Source organism: Myotis lucifugus, unplaced genomic scaffold, assembly GCF_000147115.1.
Source record: "Myotis lucifugus unplaced genomic scaffold, Myoluc2.0 scaffold_176, whole genome shotgun sequence".
NCBI classification, from domain to species: Eukaryota; Metazoa; Chordata; class Mammalia; order Chiroptera; family Vespertilionidae; genus Myotis; species Myotis lucifugus.
Genome location: NW_005871224.1, coordinates 2,252,520 through 2,276,143, shown reverse-complemented (window position 1 = coordinate 2,276,143; position 23,624 = coordinate 2,252,520). Strand labels below are relative to the sequence as shown.

Here is a 23,624-nt window from a genome sequence, read left to right as displayed (position 1 = left end):
AAGGCCTCTCAAGGTACACTTACTAGTAGGTCAAGATTCCACGACTGAAAAGGAGCCAGCTCTGCAGATCTGGGAAGTGTGTTATGGGCAGAGGGATCAGCAAGCACAAAGGCCCAGAAGTACAGAGCCCTTGACTCATTTTAGGAACACCCCGAAGGCCAGTCTGACAGGAGCTGAGTAAGTGAATCAGGGCGAGGGTGTTGTGAAAAGACTTACGGGGAGTCAGTCCTCCCAGATCGGGTAGGTCGAGGTAAGGAATCTCGGTTTTCTTCTAAATGCTTAGGGAAGTCAGTGAAGGATTTTAGGCAGGGCTAATAACTAATTTCTGTTTTTAAAAGAGCATTCCTTTTAGTTTCGTGTAGGAAATGAAAGGGGGAGGGGCAGAGGAGATGCCTGGAGCTGAGACAGAGGCTGAGAGAGGAGGATATTGCCACCTTCATAGGAGATGGTGTGGCTCAGGCCAAGGAGGTTTTGAGTAGTTGGATTTGGGATGCATGCACCTATTTTGATGGTACCACTGACAGGCTTTGTCAGTGGGTTGATTGGATGTGGAATGTGAGAGAGAGAGGAGTGTAACGCCTGGTTTTTGGCTTGAGCAACTGGCTGGAAGGTGGTTTTATTACTGAAAAGGTAAGATTGGGCTAAGCCTTAGGATTGGAGGAGGGCAGAGGATTAAGGCCACTGAAGTTAGAAATGCTGAATAAAAGTCAGAAACGGAGCAGGTGGCCTTGCACATATTGCTGTAGAATAGAGGACTTTACATTTTGTAAATGAAGTTTGGGCAACTGGTAGCTATTTGGGAGGGAATTATATACAGTGTATCTCTACATCACTCCTTATAGTAAACTGGCAGATCTGATTAAAAAATAACCTATATAATAAAGAGCTAATATTCTAATTAGACCGAACAGCAGAAGGACCATCCAGACGACCTTCTGAATGACCTTCTGGACGAAGCCAGGGCTGCGAGGGCCTGTGAGGGCCGGCTGGGGCTGCAAGGGCCAAGCCCCTTGCATGAATTTCGTGCATCTGGCCGCTAGTGTTTAATGAAAGAATATGAGTACTAGAAGAAAACATGGATAATTATTTTATAATCTCAGAGTGCTGAAGGCTTTTCTGAGTATGTCAAAACCAGAAGCCATATTTCTCACCTCCTGGTTGATGCAGATGAAAACATTTGATAATTTCTGGTGAAGCAGTGAAATAGACTGTTTCTGGGTAGGGTCATTTGGTGTAGCTTGGCAATAGCTGGTAAAATAAAGACAACATATACTCTTTATCCTATAGAAAGTCTTTTTTTTTTTTTTTTTTTTTGGTGGAGATGCTGGGGAGAAATTCTTTTTTTAAAATATATTTTATTGATTTTTTACAGAGAGGAAGGGAGAGGGATAGAGAGTTAGAAACATTGATCAGCTGCCTCCTGCACACTCCCTATTGGGGATGTTGTGCCTCAGGTACATGCCCTTGACGGGAGTCGAACCTGGGACACTTCAGTCCGAAGGCCGATGCTCTATCCACTGAGCCAAACCGGTTAGAACTAGAAATTCTTTAAAGATACACATATGTCCTATGTATCTGGTGAATTTTAAAGATTGGAAACAACCAAAATGTTCATCACTAGAGACCTAGTGTAATTATGGTCCAATCATATCCTAGAACAGGCTACAGGGCTATTAAGGATAAAGCAGTTTTCTAGGTACTGATATGGAATGACCCTCTAGATTAGGTGCTTCATGTAAAAAGCAAGGTGCAGAACATGTTAGGAGCCCCAGGTTGTATAAAAAATAACATGCATGGGCTATTTTTAATTTCTTATTTCGAAATACAGACTCGCAGGAAATTGCAAAAATATGTAGAGTTCCAGTGGTGCCATCTTATGTAACTAGAGTGACATCAAAGCCAGGAAATTGACATTGGTATAATACTGTAACCAAGTACACCTTACTCAGTTTTCACCAGTTTTTACATGTACGTGTGTGTGTGTGTGTGTGTGTGTGTGTTTTCTATGGTCTGTGTCTATACACAGAATAACCTAACAGTGGTTGATTGCTCTCAGGAAGGGCAAAAGGGTGGTTGGGTGACAGGGTTGGGAGGAGACATTTCTTTTCATTGTCATAATAAGATACTACTTTTAAAACAGTTTGTGATGTCTACGAGACATCCATGTAGAACTGTCACATCCGTGGAGAGTATCAAGGTCTGCCTGGGATGGACTGGGGGAGTGTAGGGGCCCTAGATGAGGGTTGGGTAACATCTGGGCAGTGTGGAGTCCCTGAGGGGAGAGTGGTTGGGAGGGAGAAGGTCTGATGAAGCCCCAGGGCTCTCAGAAGTCAGCTGGAGAGGGAATCCCAGTTTCAAGGAGGAAGTGGACACCTGTGACATACGACTTGAGTTTGAATAAGAAAAGCGCGGGGGGGCGGGGGGCGCGGGGGGGCGGTGGGAACCCCCGGTGGTGTGTCTCAGTGGTTAAGCATTGATCTATGGTTCGATTCTGGTCAGGGCACATGCCCAGGTTGCAGGCTGGATCCCCAGTGTGGGGCGTGCAGGAGGCAGCAGATCAGTGATTCTCATCCTTGATGTTTCCATCTTTCTTTCCCTCTCCTTTCCTCTCTGAAATTAATAAAAGGGTATTTTAAAAAATAAAGTCTGTTTAAAAAAGTAGCTGTTGGGTTAACTTTATTAAATTCTTTCTGACATTAAAATTGAGGCAAAATTTTAACTGGACCCAAAAGTAAGATGGTGTATAAGGCATAGATCTTTTTCTTTCTTTCAAAATGGGAGGTGGAGGAGGCTTATTTTATAGGTAAAACTAATCTACAGTGGGGAAAAAAAATCTGGGTGCTGGGAGCCAGCTGGGGAAGGGGCATGAGGAGTGACCATGACTATTGGTCTATATCACGATTGGGGTCTTGGCTACATGAATTTATCATTTGTCAAAATGTGCCTTAAACTTTGTGCATTTTACATTACGAAACCTAACAAATGTTGAATTCTAGGTAATGATAAATATGTTGAAGAGTTTAGAGGTGAATTATAATTGATGAATTAAATGTAACTCACATTGCAATTCACCAAAATAATTTAGGTTGATGGAAGGACAGAAGGATGGGCAAATGGATAAAGACAGGCAGTTGTGATCAATATAGCAAAATATTAATTGTAGAAAATAGCTACTATGTTGGTATATGGTGTGCCTTGTGAAAAGAAATTTTAATTTGTGTGTGTAAAATTTTTCATAACATTTTTGGGGAAAATTATAGAACATTTCATGTTCTGTCATATGTTTAAATATCACCTGATACTGTGCTTCCAAATCTTTAACATGTAAAGGAGGCGTATATTTCATGCAATTAAGAGTCTGCATCTCATTTCCTCTTAATCACTTATCTGAGTTGTCAGCTCTTTGCCACCTGCCCTTTGTCCCTCAGAGGTCCAGGTTCAAGGTTTTCCAGCGCTCTCTGGGGAAACAGCCCTTCGCTATTAGTTTGGGGGATTATCATTACCCAGGCATCCCCTCTTAGCCAACAGATTGACTTTCTCAGTGAACCAAAACTCCTTTCTCACCTGGCTGGACAGAGGTGGGGGAGAGGTTTGCCATTCACTGAAGAGAGGGAACTATGCTTCCTAGAATTGGTGTCTGCTTTTGTCCCAGGGCTTTGGGCCTGACTGTCATAGATCCTCAAGTGCTGCTCTGGGGGCCTTTGAGCTCTGAAGTTCTGACTTGAGTTGGCCCTGCTTAAAATAAAATCAAGTAAAAGAAAAGCCACCTTAGTGGGCCCAGAAGGGCCATCTTTCCAAGGAAAGGCTCAGAGGCTACATAGACTTTTAAAAATACTTTAATTTTTTCCCAGATATAATTCATTTACAGGACTCAAAAGTTTTAAAGGTAGTCAGTGAAAAGATTGTCCCACCCTTTCTGCTGCTGCTGCTATAATTTTTTGGGATTCCATCTGGAACAAACAAAAAACCAGGGTCATATTGTGGGGATTGCTCCTTGCCTCTTTCTTCCCCAGCTCCATTTAGCCATTTCCTTTTTGACAGACATTGAGTTAATTTGTATCTTATTCTCTTACAAGTAGTGCCTCCTTAAATAACTTTGTACATACAAGTATGAGTTACATTTTTCATCACGGAAACGGTCAGACCTGTACCAGTAGAGGGGCCGGATGAACGCACACATTCCTCCCATTGTTCAAAAGGGGCAGTTACCCATATTTTTGGCACTGTTGTTTCACTTCTACCCATTCATCCCCCCTTTAGGCTAAAAACAAATTCCAAGCCCTAGCTGGTTTGGCTCCGTGTATTGAGCATTGGCCTGCGGACCGAAGGGTCCTGGGTTTGATTCTGGTCAAGGGCACATGCCCGGGTTGTGGGCTTGATCCCCCGCCCCCCCCCAGGGGGCGTGTAGGAGGCAGCCGATCAATGATTCTCTCTCATCATTGATGTTTCTATCTCTCCCCTCTCCCTCTCTGAAATCAATAAAAATACATTAAAAAACAAACAAAAAATTTTTCCAGAAATAATGCCATTTTACTTCAGTGTAAGGGGCTTTTAAACTTTTTATTTTGGAAGAGTTCAAACTTACAAGGTAGAGCAAGTACTAGGAAAAAGCCTTGTGCTTTCACCAGTTATCAGTGTTCTGTTGTTTCATACCCGCCCCCCACTCCCTTTTTTGTTTGCTGGAGTATTTTAAAGCAAGTTCCAGATATTATATCCTTTCACATGTAAACACTTCAGCAAAGTACCAACCTTTCAGTATGAGATTGAAGTATTTATTTATTTATTTATTTATTATTTATTTTTTAAAAATATATTTTATTGATTTTTTGCAGAGAGGAAGGGAGAAAGACAGAGAGTCAGAAACATCGATGAGAGAGAAACATCAATCAGCTGCCTCCTGCACATCTCCCACTGGGGATTGTGCCCGCAACCCAGGTACACGCCCTTGACCGGAATCGAACCCGGGACCCTTCGGTCCGCAGGCCAACGCTCTATCCACTGAGCCAAACCGGTTTCGGCTGATTAAAGTATTTAGAGCTGACAGTATTTAAAAGACAAAAAGAATTAGTACCAGCTGTCAGCCTTTGGGGCATTCCAACCTTCATCTTCACCCGTACACTTTGAAAAAGGTAGATTTAAAGACAAGACCACTGGTAAGCAATAATGAAACTGAAACATTTCAGCTATGTATTTGAAGCGTGAGTGACATTTTCCTATCTGTCACGTGGGTCCAAATACATGGTTTATGTGATAACATGTCTTCTGAGGCTTAGATCTCATTGGTTTTTATCCTGGGGTGATGTGCCCCACCCAGTCCAACCGTCCCCTGCAGGGGACCTGTAACAGTATGTAGAGACCTTTTTGGTTGTCACAAGAGAGGGGGGAGGGAGGGCTACTGGCATCTCCTAGCTGGAGATGGGGGGTGGGGGGGGGATGCTGCTAACATCTGTCAGTGCAAGGACAGCCCCCATCCCACCGCAGCCGCTGAGCTTGAGAAACCCTAGTTTAGGACATTGGAGATGCTGTTTTATCACAGGTCTCTTCCCTGTGGTCCTCCTTTGATTTGCTGGGAGCTGCCTAATGCACACTGATTAGTGGGTTAGATACTACCAGCAATGACACATATTGACATTTGCCAGTAACCTGGAAGGTAAACCCTTAACTTTCCAGAAAATTCCAATGGAAGGAAATTCATTTAGATCACTAATTTAAAGAAAGTATTTTTTTATTGATTTCAGAGAGGAAGGGAGAGTGAGAGATAGAAACATCAATGATGAGAGAATCATTTATCAGCTGCCTCCTACACGCCCCACACTGGGGATCGGGCCCACAACCCCACCATGAGCCGTGACCGGGAATTGAACCATGACCTCCTGTAGGTCGACGCTCAACCACTGAGCCACACCGGCTGGGCTAGATCATTTATTTTTGTCAGTTGTATCAACAAGGATTATTTCAGAAGTTTATGTAACAAAATAAGTGTGAAGGTTTAGAGTCTGCTCATAAGGAAGTCAGACTCCTTCAGAGGCAAGCGGATGTGAAACCTTTTTACTTCTGGAGAGCTTCCAGAAGCAAAACAAGGCCGCGACTGTTCAGGGCAGCGTCCGTGAGGGTGTGGGAAGGAAATAAACAAATCCTGAGGCTGAAGGAGAGAAGAGAAGGGAGAGGAGGGAAATGACTTTTTCATGGAGAGTACTTGGAGGAGGCTTCAAAGTCTGCCTGGCTGATTAACCTAAAGGAGTCTAAGAACCTGACGCTATGTGAGCTGGACACCGGGCACCACACAGTAGAGCAGACGGGGCTCTTGGCTTTGAGAACTGGAGGGTCACGTCAGCATAGGGGGACGTGTCCACAACGAATTTGTGACAGAACCTTAAATGATGGGTGTTCTAACGGGGGTCCAGGTTGTGCTGCCTGACGCCATTTTGTGTGTTCTTTCTTTCCAGATTGCTCACTTAGAAAGTGGATGTGTGGGGTAACATGTCCAGTGTGTCCGAGGAGAGAAGAAAAAGGCAACAGAGCATTAAGGAAGGACTACAGTTTATACAGTAAGAGCTTAATTCATACCTGTGTCCTCAACCCCTGCTAACTTTTATATGGCTGTACATTTCACAGAGATTAAGAACCCTTTAGTTATATATCATAAGTCCCATTTATTTGGATTAGAAATTAGGTGTTTTGTTCCAGAAGTAATTTTTGCTCTTTTACATTTGATTTCTTTGTGTTCTGACCTGGATTTTTTTAAAAAAATATTTTTAAAAATTTATTTCAGAGAGGAAAGGAGAGGGAGAGAGAGACAGAAAGATCAGTGATGAGAGCGAATCATTGATTGGCTGCCTCCTGCATGCCCCACACTGGGGATCGAGCCCACAACCCAGGCATATGCCCCAACCAGGAATCAAATTGTGACCTGATTCTTAGGTCGATACTCAACCACTGAGCCACACTGGCTGGGCTGACCTGGATCTTACTGGCACTGGTTGTTAGGGCCAAAATCCTTTAGTTTCCCTGAGAATGTTAGACTGAGGAATTTTAACCTAATCTCATGAGAACAATTCTGATGAGTGAAAGTGAACATCTGTCAACACAGGGCTTTTGTGATCAAACGTTTCTGTTGAGAAGCTCAGTCTGTGACTGACCGTTGTAAGGCATGCCAGTGAGGGGACAGATGGGGCCTGGGCGGATGTGTTCAGGAAGAGGTCCCTCTGTGCGTCCCAGGAAGCTGACAGTCTTCTCTCCACACTCCAGTAAATTGGATCCAGTGGTATTAGTGGTTTTGTACTATTTTTAAAATGTTTCTGGCATGTGAAACATTAGGCCTTCTTTCTGTAGCAGTAGGTTTGAGAAGAAAATGTACTTAGTCAAGAAAAGACAAAGGAATAATTTTAGATTTCTTAAATCACGACTACAGTTATATGTGAATAAGGAGAAGTAGGTCTTTAAAACATGCTTTGAACCAGCAGCACGCTCGTAGACCTTCATATTTAAGATGCCTTCTGGATGAACAAATCCTGATAAGAGCCTGATAATTACCATTAATTTGTTTCTTCTTAGGTCACCACTGTCGTATCCAGGCACACAGGAACAATATGAGGTAATGACCCTGGGGAGGTCGACTGCAAAACTCTTCAGTAGCCTGTGAACTGTAAATATGTGGCAAGGGTTGGCAGACTATGGCCTTGTTGACCAAATCTGGCCCATTGTTTGTTTTTGTAAATAAAGTTTTATTGGAACACAGCCACACTCATTTGTTCATGTATTATCTATGGCTGCTTTCACAAAATACGGTAGTTGGGACAGAGACTGTCTGGCCCACAAAGCCTAAAATATTAGTATCTGGGCATTTACAGAAAAGATATACTGACCCTCATATATCGGACATTTGTTTTTTTACATACTTGGACAGTTGTCCTATATTTTCTTTGCTCTATTAGGATAGTATTGAATTAATATATCTTTTGAGCCCCTAAAAAATTAGTTCTAGCCTACTTCTCATTTCATCGGAAATAAGTGGGACAGAATATGTTGAGAAGGAGAGAGCAGAGAATCTTCTGCTTTTATTTAGAGAAGAGAAGTTCTAACAGTGGTCAAGGGTGACTGAGTAATAGGAAGAGCCAGGGGTGAATCTATTAATTAGAAAGCCCGGTCAGTCTCTGACTGACCTTTGTAAGGCAAGTCAGTGACGAGATAGTTCTACAGGTTCTCGTCTCTACAGACTGTTAGTTCACCTGTGGTTTTGTGTCTCTGAGGGATTTGGTGCTTCTAATTGTCACTTCTTTGTCTCTGCCTGTCCCCTCCTCTCCTTTATTTCAGTGACTTCTGCCCTCTTCCTTTCCTCCCTCCAAACAGATGTAGAATCATGAAGTATGATGGCTGCAAATAAATGGAATAATCCATTTACTTTATAATTCAGTTTACAATCCTTACATTTAAATTGGAATTGGGGTCCAAAAGAGGTTAAGTGGCATGTCAGAAGGCACCTCAATTGTCAAAGCTTGATCTGTCCAGTTTTCTTTACTACTTAGACCTGAATTCACAAAATGAGACAGAGACTTGAATATTTATTTGATCTTGTGATAAGAAAGGACTTCTGAAATATTAAAGCTGTGATAGAAAACACAGAGGAATCTTAAAAACTTTTCTACATACCAAAAGGATGTGCATTTTTACATAATAAGAAAAAGGTTTAACATCTATCTCTCTCTAAGTAAGTGGCCTGAGCAAACAGGTTATAAAAGCAGAAATACAAATGGTCCACAAAAAGTGGAAAAGTTCAACCTCACTGCTAGTCAAAGACACACAAATAAAAAGGAACCACTTTCACTAGAAATTAGTAGAGATTTTTAGATGCACAAGTGCCTACGTGCTACTCAGTGTTGGTGGGATGCTATAAAGGAAACCACCAAAAGTATCTGTTGTTACTGCCTTTGGAAGGCAGTTTAGAAATACTGGTAAGAAGCCTTAAACATCTCATTCTGTGTGACCTAGAGTGTCCACCTGTAGGAATGTATCCCAGGCCCAGAGTTGGAAATGTGGACAAATATTTACTGGGTGCTTTTGCTGCATTTTTCTTAATAATTAAACACTGAATTTTTCTCTTGAAAAAGCAAGCCAGATGAAACCCACACTGAGGCAGTGGCCTGGATTTTGTAATTTCTTACAACAGTACTTCTTGCTCTGTCAAATTATTTCCTCTGAAGTTTTAGATACAACAATTAAAATTTACTTGTACCCAACTTGTTCCTTAAATGGTTTCAAGTGGTAACTTTCTTTTTTTAGGTATATTTACGTGCTCTTGTGAGAAATCTTTTTAATGAAGGAAATGATGTTTATCGGGAAGGTGATTGGAACAGCTCAATGAGCCAGTACACGGAAGCTTTGAATATAGCTGATTATGCAAAGTCTGAAGAAATTTTAATACCTAAAGAAATCATTGAAAAACTACATATAAATCGTATTGCTTGCTATTCTAATATGGTGAGTTGCGGTTTTTAAAACAGTGTTTCAACATTGTACATTAATAAGTCAATATCTAATTTTAGGTGTTTTTTGTTTGTTTTGTTTTTTTAATCCTCACCTGAGCATATTTTTTCCATTGATTTTTAGAGAGAGTGGAAGAGAGAGGGAAAGACAGAGAGAAATATTGATGTGAGAGAAACACATCGATTGGTTGCCTCTTGCAACTGAGGTATGTGCCCTTGACTGGAATTGAACCTGGGACCTTTCTATCTGCAGGCCGATGCTCTATCCACTGAGCCAAATTGGCGAGGGCTAATTTTAGTGTTTCTTTTGGAAATATATTCCTATTGATTTCAGAGAGGAAGGGAGAGGGAGAGAAACATTAATGAGAGAGAATCATTGATCGGCTGGATCCTGCGTGCCCTCGACTGGAAATCAAGCCCACAACCGGGGCATGTGCCCTGACTGGGAATCACATCGTGACCTCCTGGTTCATAGGTCAATGCTCAACCATTGAACCACATAGGCCGGGCTCTAATTTCAGTTTTAAGTAAAGATGTTATTAACTGCTTTTAGAGTTGCCTGAAATGTTGAAAGATCAGTTATGGGCAAATGTTTAGGGATTTTTAAAAGTAATTTGTTTCTTAGTTACTGATCTATGGAGACTCCCATTTGAGTATGGCTTTGGGTGGAGTGTCACCTTAAAAAAATAAAAATAAAATCAGCTCAGGGAGATAAGATACAAGTGTTCAGAGATAAGTGTGTCTGTCAGGTACTTGTGTTAACAATTCACTTCTTAGTCAAGATTCAGTCCTCTTAGATTTTTTAGCCCTAAAGGTAGTTAGCCTTCAAAAGAATTAACAAACTTTCTTAGAAAGCAGTATTTTGATGTGCCTATAATTTTCACTATGGACATTCAGTAAAACTTACCCGTGAAAATAAGAAAGGTACCCATGTTGTCACCTAGTTCTTTGTTAACGAACATTCGTTGCTATTTATTTTGTTTTCTCTAATGTGTTCCTTTCTCATCGTCTAGCACAGGTGTCCTCAAACTACGGCCCGCGGGCCACATGCAAATACAAATATTGTATTTGTTCCCGTTTTGTTTTTTTACTTCAAAATAAGATATGTGCAGTGTGCATAGGAATTTGTTCATGGTTTTTTTTTAAACTATAGTCCGGCCCTCCAACGGTCTGAGGGACAGTGAACTGGCCCCCTGTTTAAAAAGTTTGAGGACCCCTGGTCTAGCAGTTTGGGAGTTACATTCTTATTTGACATTTTAATGAGATTCACCAAGGGGAGACTATGGATGGGAGAATAGGACAGGAGAGTGACACCTGCAGGCATCATGTCTAGAAAGTTTTCTTTCTTGAAGATCTGTGGCCTTTATGGCCAGATGTTAACCTTTGTCTGATCTGGGTGCCGGGTAATGGGTGTTTATGATATTCTTTCTACTTTTATGTATTTGAAATCTCATGCTGAAAATAATTTTAAGAAGAAAAATAATACTGCTAACCTGGGGTTTAAAAGGAGGGGAATAGCCTGGGGTCTTAATGTGTTTGCATTTATTTACAGGAAGACATCAGTGCAAGATTGTTTGATTGCTAACTATATTTGGTCTTATACACCAGGGTTTCCTTGATAAAATTATAGAAGACTGTGATAAAGTCCTCAGTTTAAATGCCAGTAACTGCAAAGCTCTGTATCGGAAATCTAAGGCTCTAAGTAATTTGGGAAGATACAGAGAGGCTTATGACGCAGTAGCCAAGTGCTCCTTAGCGGTGCCTCAGGTATGGGATTTGTATTTTTGTTCATTTGTTTACATCATGACCATTTTATTAATACCTTGTGGATATATGGCATCTAAAGAGTTACATTTTCCAACCAGCCATCAGCCTGCTTCAGTTGGGACTAATTACTGATAAAGCAAATGTTTTGACAGAATATAAGTTATAAGTTACAGTTATATAAGTTTGTAAATTATAAATTATACTAGAGGCCTGGTGCACGAATTCATGCATGGGTGGGGTCCCTTGGCCTGGTTGTGATCCGGGCCATTCAGGGCTGTCTTGCCCAGTCTAGATAGGGATTGCAGTAGGTTGGCCAGTGGCCTGGGGGAGAGGGACCATAGGAGGTTGGCCGGCTGCGGGAGGTTGGCTGTGGGAGCGCACTGACCACCAGGGGGTAGCTCCTGCGTTGAGCATCTGCCCCCTGGCGGTCAGTGCGCATTATAGCAACTGGTTGACCGGTCGTTCCGGTTGTTCCAGTAGTTTGGTTGTAAAACGGTTGCAACAGTCGCTTAGGCTTTTATATATAAAGATAGGCAAAAGTTTTGCCTAATCTTCACAGGTAGTAAAATATAACTTTCCATTAATTATATATTCTCACTTGTTTCAGGATGAACATGTAATAAAACTAACTCAAGAACTAGCTCAGAAATTGGGATTTAAAATAAGAAAAGCATATGTTAGAACTGAGGTAAGCTGAGTTCTCTCCATCAGGTGTTCTCGTTTTGTTTTGTAACCTGGAGTCAATTCTGTTTTTAAGTTCTCGTCTTTGTTTTCTTTCAGCAGTCATTAAAATCAGTTCCTGGGGACAGGGCTACCAAGGTAAAGCTATTACTTCTATAAAAATCATAATATGAAAATGAAGAAGAAAAGATAGGCATGTTAGCAGTTTTGCTTTTAATATGTTTAGTTTGTGTCTATTTTTGAGACCTTTTTATTTCTCAGACACATTGGCTTGAGCTTCCTGTCCTGTGAAAAGAAAACAGGCACCTTGAGTAGAATCTTTCACTCTTACCCAGCATCTCCTGAAGTCTGATGGAACACTTTCAGGGTATTCAGAGATGTTAGGTTTTGTTAGAAAAAGTGGTGTAGGCCAAATAAATAATTTTGGGAGTCTTTGGGATAAACACAGTTAACAAGTTGTTCTTTCATAGGTAAGTCTTCTTGGAGCTGTTAGTTTGCTAGTGGCCACTTGGAGTTGGGAGTGAGTGGTGTCCAGGCTCGTAGCTCTGGAACTGGCAGCTCCTGAACCTGTCAGAAATACTGGTCCACAGAACAGACAGGTGGTGCTGCTGGCCGACCAGCACTGTTTGACACCACTCCCTACAACGATTTACATGTTCCATTCATTTCTTGGATAGTGATTGGGAGTGTCTTACAGTGAGTTTTACAGATTGCTTTATAGTTTAGAATCCTGAAAATACTGTGATTCATTATTTGGTTTAATTTCTAGGCTTTGAACTGTTCTGTTGAAGATATCGAGCCAGGTATGTGTTTCCATGTCATCTTAATCTGAAAAGTGCCCATTTTAGACATTGTATGTATTATAGTTGTCAAATGAGATTTCTATATGGTTGTTAGTATGAAAGCAAGAATAATTTTGAAAACCACTTTCGTGCTCCTGTCTGAGCCTGCATGTGATTGGTAATGCTGATATCAGTAAGCAGTCATTGAATGCCCACTAAGGCCTTATCACTATCTTAACAGCTCTGCCCATAAGGGGCCCAGGCATTTTGAGAAAGAAGGAAATATTTCCTCAAATGAATATATCTATGCCTGGGAGAAACAAATTATTTTTAGAATTACATGTACTCTTACTTGAATTGCTTTTACTATTGTATCTACATATTTATTTGTTTTTATCATTGCTCTTTATATTCTCTTATTGTTTATTAACATTAGTATTATGTACATACACTGAAAATGAGTGAGTACATTTCTCTCTATGTTAACAGATTTATTAACTCCAAAGCAAGAAACACTTCCTATTGTTTCTGTACCTGCGTCCGGTTTTTCTCACCACGTTGGAAGTGAGCTGGCCTCAGTTTCCGTTATGCCCTTAACTTCTGCTTTGCCACTGCAAGTGGAAGAGAGCTCCCTGCCATCAACAGTTTTGGCAAATGGAGGAAAGATCCCCTTCACGATGCCAGAAGCTTATGTCGATGATGGAGACATGGTCCTTGGAGAAGAAATAGATGACCTCCTTGATTCCGCCCCTGAAACTAATGAAACTGTTATGGTAACGTTCAGTGTCACTTCTTCTAAAAAATTAAGGCAGGCTTAATTAAAAAAAGAAAAGGCAATATGAGAAACTAAAAAAAGAAAAAAATAATAAATAAAAAATGGCAAAATAACCTGTTAGATATTTTCAGAATTGCCTATCTGCTGAACTTTGGGTTTCTTATCTTGAAAATTATTTTTGTCTTTCTTTGGTGATAAGTGGCTAATTTGGTAAATTTTGAAATAAAAAAGATACATACTCTCTAGTAATTAGCCAATTTTTCTTCAACTCCTATTGGAATCATATCTATGAAAAGGGTAAATTTAACATTTGAACAAAGAATAGGCATTTGATATTTAAAGCAAAATAAGTTTTATGGATGAGGACTTCTCATTCTTCATTTCTTTTTTTTAAAACAGAAAAAAAAAAGCTCTGTAGGTTAGATTCTTCTACTGAGTTTTGATTTTGATTTCAACTTTATGTAATTTATCACCCCGTGTAATGATTTGTTTTTTTATATGCTAATGTTAAAAGCAGCTCAGCTAACTTGGAACTGAGATCCATGGATTGTCATCAGATCTTTTCTGTTTTTTTCAGCCATCAGCTTTAGTCAGAGGACCCCTTCCGACGGCCAGTGTCACCCCTAGCATACCCTTTTCAGCGTCTCTGTTGAGCACCTTGCCCATTGGTGCGAGGTATGCCCCTCCACCTTCCTTCTCAGAGATGTATCCACCTTTGACCTCATTCTTCGAAGATTTCTGTTCTTCTTTAAATTCATTTTCAATGAGTGAATCCAAACGAGGTAAGAATCGAGCCATTTGTGTAAACAATTGTGGTTCATTTTCTAAAAATGACAATTTATATTTGGCAGTTATTTATTTTTATTTTTGTGTGTGTTTGGCAATTATTTAACCCTTGGTAGTTGTACTTGAATTATTTTCATTGTAGCTGAAAATATAAAAATAAAACCTTTAATTTTAAATTCACCTTGACTTAAATGTGCCATTCGGGAGATCAAGAAGCAAAGGAGAACAGGAATGTATGTGGCACTGGGTTTTTTATAAGATAGTTTATTAAGCTGGTGTCTATTGTTTTTAGGAGGTGAAATAACTTTCAACATTTTCTCCAAGAAAGGTGTATCCCGAAAGGTCTTAAAGACAGGCTATCCTTTTAAATTCTGAACTGGGCAAATACATATTTAAAACTAATTTAAGATGAATGTTCAGAATAATAACAATTAGATCTATTTCAGGCTGCACCCACTCAGCTCAGTAAACTATGCCTTAGTTTTACAGGGATTGCCCAGTGTTTGGTCGGACTTCTGTTTCTGTAATCCCAGGGTTAATAAATACTTTCTTCAACAATAGTCCTAATATAAATCATCATATTTCTGAGGTATTGATGTGTGGTTAAAGAAAAATCAAAATAATTGATTTAAAGATTGACAATGGAAGAAACTAAAATTTATGGAAGACAAATGGCAGGGAGAAAATAATTGAGTGGTAGATTAAGAAAAAGAAAATAATTGAACCTCACTAATTTTCTTAATGTTATAGTGAGTTCTTGCTTCATATTTTTAAGAGTAGAGGCTCTTTTCCCATTGAATATGAATTATTTTCTTAGTCTTTTTTATTATATATTTTTATTGATTTCAGAGAGGAAGGGAGAGGGAGAGAGAGATAGAAACATCCTATAGAGTAAAGAGCTAATATGCTAATTAGACCAAACTGTGGAAAGACCTTCCGGAACCACCTGCCAGAACGACCAGTGGGCAGGGGGCGGGGCCAGCGAACCTGAGCTGCCAGGCCAGCCATGGCGGTCCCGGCGCCCCCTCTTCTGCAGAGGGGGCAGCATGGGCCTGGTCCCAGCACCCCCCTTCCACAGAGGCAGCAGGAGAGGCAGCAGTGCTGTCCCGGTCCCAGCGCCACGTCTTCCACAGAGGCAGCCACAGGGGAGCAGGCCGAAGCCGCAGTTGGACATTCCCCGAGGGCTCCCGGACTGTGAGAGGGTAAAGGCTGAGCTGAGGGACCCCCCAAGTGCACGAATTTTTGTGCACTGGGCCTCTAGTCAAGAATAAGAGAGAATCATTGTTTGGCTGCCTCATGCATGCTCCACACAGGGGATTGAGCCCACAACTTGGGCATGTGTCCTGATGGGAATCGAAACGTGATCTCCTGGTTCATAGGTTGATGCTCAACCACTGAGCCACACCGGCCGGGCTCTTAGTCTTTTTTAAATTGATTTTAGAGAGAGAAATGGGGGAAAGAGAGAGAGAGAGAGAGAGAGAGAGAGAGAGAGGAAGGAAGAGGAAGAGAAAGAGAAAGAGAGAAACATCAATTGGCTGCCTCTCGTATGTGCCAGACTGACCTGTGATCAAATCTGCAACCTTTCCGGGTCCAGGATGTTGCTCCAGCCAACTGAGCCACAACAGTCCAGGGCTTTTAGGTTGTTTTTTTTTTTTAAGTCTCACTTGGTAGGCTCTGCCTTAGTTTCTATCTCTGAAAATAGCTTTGTATTTAAATTATTTTTACCTAAGGTTTTTTTTATATCCTTGGTTTCTAGAGGAAAGGAAAAACTCCATAGCCCTCTTTGAGTGTCAATCTTGAGCAAGAAGTCTCCTAGGAATTGGGATGGACAATAACGTGGGAAGCGATAGTCAGTTACTAAGTCCTGATGTTCTTATTACTTGATTAGAATGAAAAGGTCTGTTGAAGTTTTTTTATTATTTTAGATCTGCCCACCTCAACTTCTAGAGAGGGAACATCGCTTAACAACAGTAATTCTTCCCTTTTACTTGTAAGTGCCACTTCCTCTTTTGTAAATACATCAGTTAAATTGAAAAAAAGGTCTTTTACTTAAGTGACTGAGCTATTTGAATGGACGAGACAGTCTCCCTAAAATTTTGTGTGTGCTGTGGGAAATAGTGTTGGAATAAGACTCTTTTAGAACATCCAGTAATGAATGCTCTGTGTTTAAGATGGATCTGTCATAGCAAATTAACCACTATTGCAGACCGTGTAAGAGGCTTTAGCACAGAGTGAACAAAACAGGGAAATACAGTTGACCCTTGAACCACACAGGTTCGAACTGTGAGTTTTTTAAATAAATACCTGTACTGTTTTTGAACTGAGGTTGGGAGTCAGTGGATGTGGAAGGCTGACTCTGTGCATTGATCTGGCCATTTTATATAAGGAGCTTGAACATCCTCAGATTTTGGTATCCTCAGGGTTCCTGGAACCAATCTCCTGAGGATACTGCTGGACAATTGAAATCTTTGTGGAGTCAGAAGTTATATGCGGATTTCTGACTGTGTGGGGGTCAGCCCCTTCATCCCCATGTTGTTCAAGGTCAACTGTATAAGATCAGGGCCTGTAAGATGTGCTTGCTGTGAAACAGAACAATTACCTATTACATTTAACAACTCATGAAGGGTCAGAAAAAGTGGGGGAGGGGTGTAAGACCCAAGAGAGGAAAATGTACAAAGAAGCCTTTTAAAATAAAACCTTTTAAGGGACAGAACAATACAGACTTTAGTCTGTGAAGAATCTCTTATTTTTCAGAAGAATTTGTTTCCTGCTTTAATGATAGTGCAATCAATATTTGTTGGCTGTTTTTTGTTTTTTGTTTTTTTCATTCTTGCAGATGAATGGACCAGGAAGTTTGTTTGCTTCTGAGAGTTTCCTGGGAATTTCAAGTCACCCTAGAAATGACTTTGGAAACTCCTTTGGAAGTACAATTACAAAACCACCTTCATCAGTGACCCCAAGACATCCCCTTGAAGGAACCCATGAACTGAGACAAGCCTGTCAGATCTGTTTTGTTAAATCAGGTCAGGACCGACCGAAGCAGCAGACAGTATTGAACTAGTAACTCGAGAGTGCTCAGGAATTTGTAAATACATGTAGCAAACATCAGCTGTTGGACTTTTCAGCCCCTGTTTGAATTCTTTCTAAAGAAGCCACAGTTATTGATTTGGGGCCTTTGGAGTCTAATTTAAAGTCTCTTCTCTGATTTGGTGTAATTTTCTTTATAGAATCATATGCAATAGAATATTTACCTGATTTTGAAAGCTTATTGAGATTTTTATGAAATTATTTATGTTCTAAGTATATGCTTAAGAACTTGGTCATTTTCAAATGGAGCGAGAACAAAAAATTTTTATAAGACCAGTAAATGGTATAATGTTTATGGAAATTAAAGTACTTTATCTTGGTTTATTTCTTATCTTCATCCCTAAATTAAGTGATTTAAAACAGTTTATTCTCAGTTGAAACATACTCTATTCCCCAATTCATTTTTTCCTTAGATTTATGTTTAATATTGTTCTTTATGAGCCATCAGAATTCCTATCCTAAATATGAATATATGTTGGGATGACTGGTATTGAAAAGAACTATGTGTTGTTCACCAAACACCATAAAAGTAAAAAGTTACTTCAGTGGCTTGTTTTCATTTTGGTGTTATGAAATGGGATTTTTGTAGGAATTTAGTAATCAGTGAATCTGCTCACATCTGCTTATAAATGTGCCTGTAAAATGAAATGACACTTTTTGTGCATATGAACAATCTTTTTTACATCTTTTTTCAGGCCCTAAGTTAATGGATTTCACTTACCTTGCTGATTCAGACCATAAATGTAAGAAAGATATTTTAATTGGTAGGATAAAGAATGTTGAAGATAAATCATGGAAAAAAATACGCCCCAGACCAACAAAAACAAATTATGAAGGACCTTATTATATATGTAAAGGTATGTAGTATTATAATTACTTAGTGTGACAAATGATATGCTGCATTTATTGTAATGGTCCCAGGATTGCTGTTACTAAAAATGTTCAGAGTTAAGGGCAAGTTCCTTGGATTGAGACGTTAGTATATTTTATATTATTTTTACTTTGGTTTTAAACTTCTTTCGTGGTGTACATTTTGTAGCTGTTCATGGAAACAGGACTTTTGAACAGGTTTTAAACTGTCTCAAACTTTAAGTTCTGTGACTTGGTCTAAACAGAATCAGAACACTGAACTAAGGCTTTGAAAGAAAACATATTGTTCTTTAAGCTGCTTTAGAAAGGACTTAGTATTTTTATTTTGTTAAGCCACTTCATCTGAACAACCTTTGAATGTTTCTAAATGATTTTTTAAACTTAGGTAGGGTACATGAGCATGTCAAGGCTTTTTTTCCCTGTCTGGAAAAAAAATTTCTATTTGTGGTGCTGGGTTTTTGTTTTATTAAGAGTTAATACCATTTCTGGATAGTACCATGGGTATCATTGTTTGAAACTCTCCATGAATGTTATAAAAATTCAAATGATGCCCTAAATGTATTTAGTATTCATTGGTTTTGAAAAACCAGTGGTCCACATTATAAATGTCTTAATTCTCTGTCTTTCTAGATGTTGCTGCTGAGGAGGAATGTAGATATTCAGGCCACTGCACATTTGCTTATTGCCAAGAAGAGATAGATGTCTGGACGCTGGAGCGGAAAGGGGCATTCAGTAGAGAGGCTTTCTTTGGTGGCAACGGAAAGGTCCACCTTACTGTATTCAAACTTCTGCAAGAGCATCTAGGGGAATTTATATTCCTTTGTGAGGTGCTGTCTCCAAACCTTATTTTCTGCTGTAAAATTGGTGATAGTTTCTGACTTGCGAGCTCAGAAGTATAAAGTACTTAGTGCAGGTGCTGCTAAAGCATTCACTTGGCAATGGTAGCTTCTATTATTTTATTTATTTATTTATTTATTGCTTAAAGTATTACAAAGGGTATTACATATGTGTCCTTTTTTTCCCCCCCGCCCTTGACAATCCCCTGGCCTCCCTTACCCCCCAGTGTCTTATGTCCATTGGTTATGCTTATATGCATGCATACAAGTCCTTCGGTTGATCTCTTACCCCCCTCCCTTCTGCCCCCCAACCCTCCCTGGCCTTCCCGCTGCAGTTTGACAATCAGTTTGAGGCAGCTCTGCCTCTGTATCTATTATTGTTCAAAAGTTTGTAATGGTCTTTATTATCCATGAATGAGTGAGATCATGTGGTATTTTTCCTTCATTGACTGGGTAGCTTCTATTATTACCCAAAAGATTATAGCGAATATTAGTTGCTATAAGTATATAATGTATAAATATGTAATAATATTGAATCTAAGAAATATTCAGGGTAAGAAGTTATAATTTGTATTATGTTTTTGTGATAATTTGTCTTCTCTGTCTGTTCCAGAAATGTTTTGATCATAAGCCTAGAATGATCAGTAAAAGAAATAAAGACAATTCTACTTCTTGTTCTCACCCGGTTACAAAGCATGAGTTTCAAGACAATAAGTATGTTGCTAGTTTCTAATTTTTATTGTGACAAAATAGATTCTTTTCTTTGCTCCAAATAAAACCAGACTAGTATCCGTTCAGGCTTTCCTCTCTCTTCTTTTGTTGTTTTGAATGATAATGACTCTTTTTAAATGTCTGTTAGTAAATTTTGCTGGGAGTTTTTAAATGAATTACTAAATTATTTAGTACAGAAAAGCCTTACTGACTTTTAGCTGCTCATGACATGGATTTAGGTGTTCTTTGACTTAACCTATAATTATCCCCCCCCCCCCCATTAATCCAACAATTGTACACAGCAATTTATTTTTTCTGGTAAAGATTTAAAATGTATTTCTAGTCTAAACTTGACATTTTCTATATATATATTTTAAAATTTATGGCAGATGATATTAAAATGTCACTCCCTTTTCATCTTAGGTGCCTTGTCCACATTTTGCGAGAGACAACAGTAAAATATTCTAAAATACGTTCTTTTCATGGTCAGTGTCAGCTTGATTTATGTCGACATGAGGTTCGATATGGCTGTTTAAGGGAAGATGAGTGCTTTTATGCTCACAGTCTTGTAGAATTGAAAGTCTGGATATTGCAGAGTGAAACAGGTAGGTGTCTGTGTGTGTGGTTGAGACATGTCTCAAGAGCAGTCGAGACTTGATGAAAACAGTCTCAGAGCCTCTTCTCTCTCACTCTGATGTGGCAACCCCGATGATTTTGCTCTGAGCTTTTAAACTATGCAGTTACTTTTCGTTTTCAGAGTGGCTTATTTTTAGTATGTTCTTATGTAGTTAATTACTGGCACAAATTCATGCATGTAGTATGGTTTTGTGAGGAAGATTCCTGGGAAAGCACCAAGAGCTCTATTTGTAAATATTCCATTTTGAACAAGAGTCATGTGATGTTCATTCCTCCTTAGTGATAGATTACACTGGCTGGGGATAATTAGGGAACTGAGTCTGACTGTGACCTGATTGGTGGGCTGTTAATACATAGAGAACCTAAAGGAAGGCTTGTACATTCCCCAGGTATCTCACATGATGCTATTGCTCAAGAATCTAAAAGATATTGGCAAAATTTGGAAGCAAATATGCCTGGAGCTCAGGTATTTTATCTTGTGTACTTTTTGCATTTGGGTTCTTTCTGGAATGGTCTAATGGATGTTAGTTGTTAGCAGAGGCAGTTCATATTGCAGTCCATTACTTTCTTAATGTCTATTGAGTTGAGGACTTCTTTTTTTATATATATATATATTTTTATTGATTTCAGAGAGAAAGTGAAAGGGAAAGAGAGATAGGAACATCAATGATAAGAGAGAATCATTGATCAGTTGCCCCACACTGGGAATCGAGCCCGCAACCCAGGCATGTGCCTTGATCAGGAATTGAACTGTGATCTCCTGGTTCATAGGTCGATGCTCAACCACTGAGCCATGCTGGCCGGGCGAGGAATTCTTAATGTGAAAAAAAATTCTGAATTTTAAAAAGTTGGTCATCATAAAAAATTAGGCATCCCATAATATCTGCCAAGTATATAGGACACAATTTTCTTATTCAACCTAATTGACAGAACAGTTGAGATCTTGGACTTTGGGGATTCTACTATTATCCAAAAGAATAATTTTAAGACTTCATAATTAATATTAGTTGGTATAAGTATATAATGTATAGATATGTAATCATACTGAAACTAAGGAATATTAAGTTACAAAAGTTATATTTTGTATTATGTAAAGGAGGTGGATATAGTTTTATTTTCCATCTAGCACATCTATTCCCTCTCCCTCCCCAAAACTTCCAGTCATCAATTCCAAAGCCTATTTTTATAAATTGAGGTTTGACATCTTTAATCTGCTTTTTGTCATATTCTCTTGCATATGGGTGGAGAATTGGAGATTTAGTTATCACATCATATATAATGGTCAAATCATCGAACAGACAAAAAGAGATATCCTATATTGTATGCTATTGTGAAAAAAAAAAAAAGCATGGCGATTCGCTATTTTCAGAAAACTGGTTTTCTGTTAAAATTAAAACTGATCTTTTAATTGTTTAAGGTACCTGGCAATCAAATAATGCCTGGATTTCTTAATATGAAGATAAAATTTGTGTGTGCTCAGTGTCTGAGAAATGGTCAAGTCATTGAACCAGATAAAAACAGAAAATATTGTAGTGCAAAAGCAAGGCATTCGTAAGTAGCGTGTGTGTGGAAACAATACCTATTTCATAATGATCTGTTTCATAGGTGTAAAATCATGTGTGAGAAAAGATTAAGACTTTGAAGAGGGGAGAGGAAAGTAGATAATTTAGGAGTAATTACAAAGCACAAGGAAAGAGATTTTTTAGGCTTTAGTAGATAAGAATTCAACAAAATTCAATAGTACTTTTCTTATATTTTATCAGTTCATTCTCTAGGATTTGTAGGGAATGTGTATTTACAAATATCAACAGGAAAAGAAATGACAGCATCATAAGGCATTTCTTTTAGAAGGGTTGAGAAAAAAAATCTCTGGTCCTTTAGGTACAAACTGCGTACCTGTCCCTTTATATGATGCCTTTTGCCAGTGTGTCTTTGTTTTTTCTGAACTCCATTTTTCTTAGGTGGACCAAAGATCGTCGTGCGATGAGAGTGATGTCTGTTGAACGTAAGAAGTGGATGAACATCCGTCCTCTCCCCACAAAGAAACAAATGCCTTTACAGTTTGATGTACATACGTAATTTTTAAGCCACTTTTTTTAAATTAGGCATTTCAAATTATTAGAAAGTAGTAGTAATTCAGATCAAAATTGGCTCCCTTTAAATAATGCTCATCATAAATAATGAAATTTAAATGGTCCTCTCTTTTTTCCTTCCCTTGAGTATTTAATTGTATGATTCTGGGACAGTTTTCAGATGGATTGGAATTTTAGGAGTTACTTGGAAAAAGTAAATAGAGAATCAAGGAAGAGAGACTTCTGGGCATGATTTAACTTGTCAGATGAATTACTTTTGGGAGGGAATGGAAGAGAATTTCATTTAAATTTGATTCCTCAGCTTTGCTATCAAACCCAAGGCTTTCTGTGTTATTATGAATGCTGTGGATGAGCTATTTTTTAATCATGCCTGTTTCTTTCACTGAAGCAGTGGATACTAACTAAAAGATACCCCACTTGACAGGACCTTCTAAAAATAACCCAAAGGAAACATGTTCAATGTTAGAGGACCTTGTTCCTCAAAAACCCTTAGAATGAAAATGCCAGACCAACTTAGAGTCAGGATAGTGCTTCATTCTCGAGGTGGCATGTTTCACCTCTGTGTCCTCTGTTGCCTTACACGGTCTTCTGTGAGATGGTTCTAGACTATTCTCTTCATGGGAGTGGTGTGGAGAGAGTCTGGAGGGATGTCAGCAGTGAGTTAATGGACAGTGCCCTGGGTAAAGGAAGCCTCCTTTTCTGACTAGTCAGAAAGAGTTGAGGAAGAGACATTTCCCATCACCCAGAGTACCTTGCAGTTTGTAAAACTTATACTGGTTACAAGGTCAGTCTTGGAAGAAGTGGTGTGTTTGATCAACAGTGGTTTCAGACTCATAGATTTGGGTGATTTAATCCATGGGTTATGTAGGAGGGGAAGAAGGCTGATTGGAACCATTGATATCTTGGGCTTTAAAAGATGGTGGAGATTATGGGTAAATTCCTTAAATACTTTGTTAAAACAGAGTTACCTGAGAACAGTTCTAGTTCGTGAGGCAGCTGCCTAGGACTACTGGTTATTCTGAAATCTCGGAGGTGGTATACTGCTGTATGATGTTACAGTAGCTTATTTCCTTTTCTTTTCCTTCCATACTAAGTATTGCTTAGGGATCCTTTTTGCA

At 39.3% G+C, this 23,624-nt stretch overlaps 1 protein-coding gene across 5 annotated transcripts in view; it reads left to right on the top strand.

The window, feature by feature from the left end:
- The first annotated feature begins 158 nt into the window (after positions 1–158).
- The window catches only part of ZC3H7A (zinc finger CCCH-type containing 7A), a 31,170-nt gene continuing 7,704 nt past the window's right edge, over positions 159–23,624 (top strand). The window contains exons 1-19 of one of the 5 annotated variants that reach the window (XM_023760209.1): positions 159–177; positions 6,447–6,548; positions 7,555–7,594; positions 9,280–9,477; positions 11,091–11,249; positions 11,857–11,937; positions 12,030–12,068; positions 12,700–12,733; positions 13,202–13,485; positions 14,065–14,269; positions 16,199–16,263; positions 17,110–17,296; positions 18,056–18,217; positions 18,861–19,057; positions 19,680–19,780; positions 20,201–20,382; positions 20,803–20,879; positions 21,831–21,964; positions 22,375–22,480. In XM_023760209.1, coding sequence (XP_023615977.1) covers positions 6,481–6,548; positions 7,555–7,594; positions 9,280–9,477; positions 11,091–11,249; positions 11,857–11,937; positions 12,030–12,068; positions 12,700–12,733; positions 13,202–13,485; positions 14,065–14,269; positions 16,199–16,263; positions 17,110–17,296; positions 18,056–18,217; positions 18,861–19,057; positions 19,680–19,780; positions 20,201–20,382; positions 20,803–20,879; positions 21,831–21,964; positions 22,375–22,480 — 2,319 coding nt within the window. In that variant the 5' untranslated portion in view covers positions 159–177; positions 6,447–6,480. Of the gene's footprint in view, positions 178–5,004; positions 5,154–6,446; positions 6,549–7,554; positions 7,595–9,279; positions 9,478–11,090; positions 11,250–11,856; positions 11,938–12,029; positions 12,069–12,699; positions 12,734–13,201; positions 13,486–14,064; positions 14,270–16,198; positions 16,264–17,109; positions 17,297–18,055; positions 18,218–18,860; positions 19,058–19,679; positions 19,781–20,200; positions 20,383–20,802; positions 20,880–21,830; positions 21,965–22,374; positions 22,481–23,624 lie in introns of those variants that run through there. The other 4 variants (XM_014462287.2, XM_006096352.3, XM_023760211.1 and 1 more) reach the window with 4 other exon arrangements.